At 41.6% G+C, this 7438-nt stretch overlaps 1 protein-coding gene across 3 annotated transcripts in view; it reads right to left on the bottom strand.

The window, feature by feature from the left end:
• Window positions 1–443: 443 nt before the first annotated feature.
• shtn2 (shootin 2) overlaps window positions 444–7438 on the bottom strand; it is a 14289-nt gene continuing 7294 nt past the window's right edge. For 2 of the 3 annotated variants that reach the window (XM_080486415.1, XM_080486414.1), the window contains exons 9-17: window positions 5599–5751; window positions 5343–5496; window positions 4046–4187; window positions 3761–3819; window positions 2802–2899; window positions 2694–2714; window positions 2513–2566; window positions 2279–2426; window positions 446–2020 (exon numbers count right to left, since the gene is read on the bottom strand). In XM_080486415.1, the coding sequence (XP_080342541.1) occupies window positions 1863–2020; window positions 2279–2426; window positions 2513–2566; window positions 2694–2714; window positions 2802–2899; window positions 3761–3819; window positions 4046–4187; window positions 5343–5496; window positions 5599–5751 (987 nt within the window). In that variant the 3' untranslated portion in view covers window positions 446–1862. Of the gene's footprint in view, window positions 2021–2278; window positions 2427–2512; window positions 2567–2693; window positions 2715–2801; window positions 2900–3760; window positions 3820–4045; window positions 4188–5342; window positions 5497–5598; window positions 5752–7438 lie in introns of all 3 variants that reach the window. The other variant, XM_080486413.1, reaches the window with a different exon arrangement.

The following is a 7438-nucleotide window of genomic DNA, read 5'->3' as shown; positions in this document are numbered from 1 at the left end:
CCTGTTATTCCTTCATTTTCTATACGAGTGCAATACATGTGCAGATAGTAACCTTCAGTCTGAATGAATCCATCCAGGAATAGTTTCTACATCCACATTGGGGTTCGGACTTAAAGCCAAAGAGGCCAGGTCTGGTTGTGCTGAGGAGAGATGGTGGATATGCTAAGAACAGGGCAAAGAGGAAGACCTCAGACAAGGTGAACGGATGTAGTGAAAGAGAACATGGAGATGATGAAGACGAACCCAAACGAGATGTTTTCATGGTGAGCTGAGAGTTCAAACCACTACGCCACTGTGCCGGCCGAAGCAAGTGACGGTAAAATCTTCATTTTTGCATTGTTCTTTTGAAAATGCTGTAAAAACCAATGGATTGTGGGCATTCTCAATGTAATGAAGCCAATAACTCCCCAATGATGTAATAAAATAGTGACATACTCTCAACAATGACTGAAGTGCTGCAGTTTAATCTATATAGTATACCGATTCTTTATAGGAAAACTGCACAAAAAGCTTTTGTTTCCCTGCTGCCGATTTAGATTCTTATTACAGTATTGGTCAAATTTATTACATTTTAAAAGCCCCTTCAACCTTATTATGACTTATTATATTATAGGCAAAATGTTAAGATGAAATATCTTATTACATTATTGGTTGTTACACATGGTGAGCTGAGAACAGACGTAAAATACATGAAGAAATAGCTCTAATAAATATTGGGACATGCATCTAACCAGCCAACCAACCAAAATCCATCATCCATCCAACCAACTAACCAACATCCTTCAATTCAACCAACCAACCAACATCCATCAAACCAACTAACTAACAGCCATCAATTCAACCAACCAACTAACTAACATCCATCATCCATCCTTACATCCATCCAACTAACCAACATCCATCCAACCAACATCCATCCTTACAACCATCCATCCATCCAATTAACTAACAGCCATCAATTCAACCAACTAACATCCATCATCCATCCTTACATCCATCCACCCATCCAACTAACCAACATCCATCCAACCAACTAACCAACATCCATCCTTACAACCATCCATCCATCCAACTAACCAACATCCATCCAACCAACTAACCAACATCCACCCATACAACCAACATCCATCCATAAAACCAACTCACCAACATCCATCATCCACCCATCCATCCAACTAACCAACATCCATCCATCCTTACAACCAACATCCACCCATACAACCAACATCCATCCATAAAACCAACTAACCAACATCCATCCATCCTTACAACCAACATCCATCCATACAACCAACATCCATCCATAAAACCAACTCACCAACATCCATCATCCATCCAACTAACCAACATCCATCCATCCTTACAACCAACATCCATCCATACAACCAACATACCAACATCCATCATCCACCCATCCATACAACCAACCAACATCCATCCATCCTTACAACCATCCATCCATCCATACAACCAACATCCATCCATACAGCCAACTAACCAACATCCATTCATTCATCCATCCTCACAACCAACATCCATCCATCCATCCATACAACCAACTCACCAACATCCATCATCCATCCATCAAACTAACCAACATCCATCCATCCATTGCGGGTACATTTAAATAATAAAGCTTTACAATATAAATTGACGATCAGTCACAGATGTGTGCAGGTTGTTACACTTCAAACATCTTTATGCGGTCGCCTATGAAAGTACAAACAAAACAACCTCAGAAGAGCATTGTAGGATTTATGCAATTCAAAGACAAATCAAAACAAACGCTCTGAGGCGTCTTACAGTTTGATCATCAAACGTATCTTTGGTTTAACGTGACAGAAACGTGTGCTTCCTCCCCCTCAGATGTTGCTGCTGATCATCAGCGCCGACGCTCGGATGCAGGAGTCCCTCTTGTCCCTGTTTTGCCTCAGCCGGCGGAGCACGGGGGCGCTGCCGCCGGCTCCCACCCAGGACAGGTCTGAGGCTGCTGGGACGAGCTGCCCGCCGGGCCGAGGGTCTGACCAAGACATCGCAAGACATTCGATTTAAATGACATGAATTATAATCCTGGATTTTGCTCTTCTGAACCCAGACGTTATAGAAACGTCTGTGCAATCATAAAAGAAAGCGCTCCTGTGTTGCCTCGTGTGTGAATGGGTTGAAAATGTTCTGAGAAAACCTCTTTATTCTAACTTCCTTACAGGACATTTTAATGAGCTTTAAACCAACAAAACTGACCCTTCAGACTGAGATGTCATTCAGAGCATCAGAGTACCTTGTGTTTGAGTGGTGGATGTTTGGTCCAGGTTCTCTCCCATCACTCTCCTCCTCTTCTGCAGAACCCTCAGGAGCTCGGCGTCCCCGACGGTTCGACCGATCCCCCTCGGCAGCACCCTGTGGTGGCGCTGATGTTTCATGCTGTCCTAGTGTGTTCCAGAGAAACAGATCCAGACAGATCAGCTCTGGCTTCACTTCATGTTTGACATTCAAATTTCACAGTGACGATTACCAGCATTCCTTTCAGCTCCACGACCGCTGATTTTCTGTTTTCACTGCGGTGGTCCTGTACCAAAAAACAAAAATTCAGATTTGGAGAAAATTACTGTCAAACAAGAGAGATGGAGTGTGTTTCCACTGCTGCTTCTCCTTCACCTGTGCAAAGACATAAAAGAGGAATAAAAACGACTGACCTTCCACGAGCTGTCGTCATCCTGCGAGTCCAAAACAGGAGATTAGAGATTAGATTGTATTCAGTTCTATTGGAGTTCTATTAAAACTTTTTTTTTTTCTTAACCTACCTGGATTTTGCTGATGGGCCTCAGGATGATGCCTTTCTTTATTCTCTCCATCATTTCATTCACTGCTTTGCTCTTCATGTCTAACAAGGGCGAGTTTCCTTCAGAAAGTAGAGAAGAATTAGATTCAAGTCTGGATCTGCCGGGTCAACTCGGCAAAAAGCTGAACTTAATGCGGCCCAACGGTCTTGCTCATGGACCCACAGCAGTGAATCTTTGGCAGTGGGATTCAAACCAGCAGCTCGATCCCAAAAAGCTCCAATATTGTAAAATAAACACAATGCATGTACAATTTAAAAAGGAGACAAAAGACTTAATAAATATTTAGTAACTGTACTCATGTTGAGTTTTTAAGAGTTTTTCTACTTTCAAGTTTTCTCATTTGATTCCTATATATGGACAAAACATATATTCACTTTCAACTCCTTACATCTGGAGTGTCAATCATATGGTTCATTAACCACATCAGACCTGCAGAAGGATTTTGTAAAGTAATACCATTTGCATAAAAGACTGCAGAAAACTGCATTTATTCAATTAAACACTGATCAGACAACACAAAATACTGAGAAATTTCTTTTTAAATACATTTGTAGTTGATTATAGTATACTTTTTTGCATTAAAACAAAAGGAAAAGATCATTTTATCAGTACATTTACAGTTTTACGTTATAGTCAATACATTTATAATTATCACACAAAATTGTGTTTTGTCAAAAAAGTACAACTACTAGTTTTACCTTCTTTTATTCCTCAAAACAAGCAGCTTTACAGGCCATAGTTGTGCATTCATAGATCCGTGAATATCCTCCATTACTGCAGGAATTTCACTCAAGGACATTTCAGAAGCAGTATTTTGTACTCAAATCAAGTTTTTGTTTCACGACACCGTATGTCTCCTTTGCAATCACACGTTAAAGCTGAAAAATATGCTTGTAAAGGACTTTTGTAGAGAAACCCACCGTTCTGTGCCGCCGCGTTGCCTCCATCTTTTCTCCTGCTCTTCAGGAAATCACCTAAACTGCACGAGAGGGTCACGGGGGTTAAATCCTTGCAATCAGGAGACGAGTGTTTTCACAAACGGCTTCACAGCTCCGTGTGGCGACCTCGCCGACATGAACACAACGGAGTGATACGTGTGCAGCCAATGCCTTTTGTTTCCATTCGTGTATGGAGAAAAAAAAAATCAAACATAAAGTCGCTAAGTGTAATCTAAATACAGCAGAAAGAGCTTTGGTTTCACATACTTGACAGTCGCAGTGGTGGGAGGAGGAAGAGGAGGAGGAGGAGGAGGAGGAGGTGGTGGAGGAGGAGGAAGAGGAGTGGATCTCTCCACCTTTTCAGCAGCGTTGTTCTGTCCTTTGTTCAGTTCATCTTGGAGATGATTCACTACAATGAGAGATAATTTGTTTTCGAGGACACTATGGCTTCAGGTCAAACGATCAATCGTTTCGATTAAAAAAAAAACCCAAACATTTTTAGAAAAGGTACATATTGTAAATGTGACAAACTAGTAAGACTTAATAGATAAAAGCTGATGTTTTTCAGGATGTTTACAGTAATGCTGACACACCGACTGCGATAAACAGGCTGGTTAATTCAGGCAAAGTCAAAGTAAATCGAGGAAAGTGGAACCAAGATCAGCACTGACTAGTCAGAATCATCGCCGAGGTCACACGAGCTTCAGCCGAGAGAGTAGAGCAATTTCTACCTTAACTAGAATCCTCTACACATTTATTTCAAGCTGCATCACTTCAGATAGATTTTAATGTAGAAAATGAATGCGTGTATTTCATTGTGTTTCGGGTGTTCTGCCAGCAAGGAAGCGTCGGTCAGTAACAGTCAGGGAAGGATTTTATTCCAGGTCGTATGAAAAAAAAAAACAGCCACAGATCATTGCAGTGGAAACGTGAAACTTTTCTGAAACAATAACGTGAAACGTTGATGTGTAAACGAGGCTTTATGTCGATAGCGAACAGCGCTGCTTGAAGTCTTCGATAATATGTTGGGGGATTTAAGACAAGGCAAGGCAAGGTAAGGTATGAGTACTGTAAACAAACACGACGGACCTTTACTGGTTTGACTCGCGGTCGTATTCTAGTTCTATCGTCCATATCGGTAGTTTCATAGTTGAGACTCTCCCCTGAGAGCGTCTGATTCGTCATCCGTCCATACGGATGTCGGGTTCTCTCGATGTTGTTCACATTCACAGCGTGTTGTTCTCTGCACACGTGTCTGTGTGGTTTCATTACTAAAACAAGCAACAGCGCCCTCCCGTGGCCCGGCAGACCAACTACATCGTTGTCAGCGTCTCTGCTGCAGCAGTGGAAACGCAACACTTTTTTTTTTTTTAACGCATGAGGTGATGTCACGTGAGATTAAAGCGTACACATCTTCACAAAACACACTGCAATCACACCCCCCCCCTTCAATGTGATTCATTGTTGGAGTATTCCTCTAGTTTCTTTGTCGTTTCTTTTAACTCGAAGCCAGTTCAGACTCTCTGCTTTGGATTCTGCGGCTCTGATTCAGCACAGTATCTACCTTCCTCCTGCAGCTGTGTGACCGCCCCGTTGGCCTCACACAGCTGAGCCTGTAAACTCCTCCTGTCCTCCTCGCTCTTCCCCAGCAGCCCTCGGAGGCCGTGCAGCTCAGACAGGACGGCGCTCTCCTCCGCTGAACCGCTCCTCAGTCTTATCTGGCCACACGGAGGCGAGAACCAAAAGCACAAATGCCATCAACCATCAACTGAGGAGCGGTTTATTTGCCTTGCACTTTCACCACAGCCTCCCGCACGGACCTGCTCCTGGTAGTAGAGCTGTATATCAGACAGGGCCGCGCTGATTTGGGAGATTTGCTGCAGGGCGTGCTGCAGCTGCAGCCGCACGTCCGTCTCGGAGCTCCGGGTCTCCGTCTCACTGCGTCGTCCCGTCGCCTTCTGCTCCTCCAGCATCTGAGAAAACAAGATTCAGATTCACGTCTGACACTTTAAACATCCCTTTATTGTCATTTCTTTCTTGGAAAATGGCGCCGAGACACATCTATGACAATGAGGCAAAATTACTGAGGGGAAAAAACAAAACAAAAACAAAACCAATCTGAATGGCCAGTTGTTTATTCATCGCTCTGCGGGAGGTCGGCGAATGTTTTCAAACCGGCGTTTGACTGAACAATGACTTGAGAGTCTTGTTGCCCGCTGGCTTCAATCAAGAGTGGCGACAATGCAAACAAGATGAGTCAAACCGGCGTTATTCCTACATTATGATTAGAAAAAGAGAAAAAAAAAGAAAAAGCCAGGCTCTGCCTCCATTCACGTGGAAACTTTGATTATTTCTTCGATAAATGCGACCGTGTTTAGTTGATGATTAGTGTGTGTGACTCCTCAATCATCAGACCCTTTGTCCTCCTGCGGGAGCTTTGTTATGCTTTTATAATGTGGCACATACAAAGGTAAAACATGGGTATTGACACAGTCAGATTAAATACCTTTAATACTCAAAGGAAAACTGTCGTGGCGAATCACAACAGAAACACATCGCTCCTGCAGGTTACGGTTAAGAGATTTTATAAATAGACGCTCGATAATAATCAAACTTTGTACACTGATGTAAGTTAAATACAAAAATTAAGAATTGGAGGTGCCAATTTCACTCTAATTACTCCAATATAACGAAATTGATGTTTGAAACTGGATTTACTGTCGGTGCAGCGATTGCACGTTCCTCCTTCCTCGTTAAAAGATGCTTCTAGAGGCCATTGCTGTGTTTTATCTTAAAACTGCCAACTTTAAGCTTTCCCCATGAATGAGCAAAGAGTTGCTGCTCGGAATCTCCCGTCTTCATCTTGTTCACTTTCAGCCACTGTGGCTACAAACACTTTGGTCCATTCAGGTACAGATTTGATGGAACTGCAGTTTTTTTTTTTTTTACAATCCTGCGGAGTGAATTAAAAACCATGCACTCATAAGAATCATTTCCTCTTCAATGCTGAATAAGATTACCCTTTTCTACACTGATTCCTCAAACGTCAGCTTGTAAGGTGGTTGGAAACAATCCCTTGCCTCAAATGCATGTTTGTGGACAAAGGAAAAATCTGTGTATGCTCAGGGAGAACGTGCAAACTCTGCACAGAAAGGCCCTGAAGCCTGGACGCAAACTTTGAGAGTACCAATCACTCCACCACCTGTTTCCATTTAAACTTGCTGAACAAGTGATGAACTGAAACCACATGAACCGAAATCAGGGATCATATAATCTGATTTCATTAAATAAACCTCAACACAGATTAAGTAAAATCCACAATCAAATGAAAATTATTGTAATTATTGGCTTTCTAACATCTAATCTGGTCATATTCTTCTCTATATTGGCCATTTTTACATTATTGGTTGTTACTTCACAACAATGGCGTTATAAAGTGGCAAAAAAAGGATTAATTAAAAAAAAAAAGGTTTTATTTTCCTATATATTGAACTTGAAATTCAGAACAATGTGATCATGATTTCTAAAAGTATTTTTCCATAAATATGTTTTTTTTTTTTTTTTTTAAAAAAAGAAGCTTTTTATCAAGAGATAATTATTATTGAGCAAAACTCAAGTCAACTTATATCTCAACAAAATAATAGTGTTAATTTTTCAAGT

Source organism: Lipophrys pholis (genome assembly GCF_963383615.2).
Source record: "Lipophrys pholis genome assembly, chromosome: 18".
Lineage (NCBI taxonomy): Eukaryota > Metazoa > Chordata > Actinopteri > Blenniiformes > Blenniidae > Lipophrys > Lipophrys pholis.
This window is presented reverse-complemented; position numbering and strand designations above follow the sequence as displayed.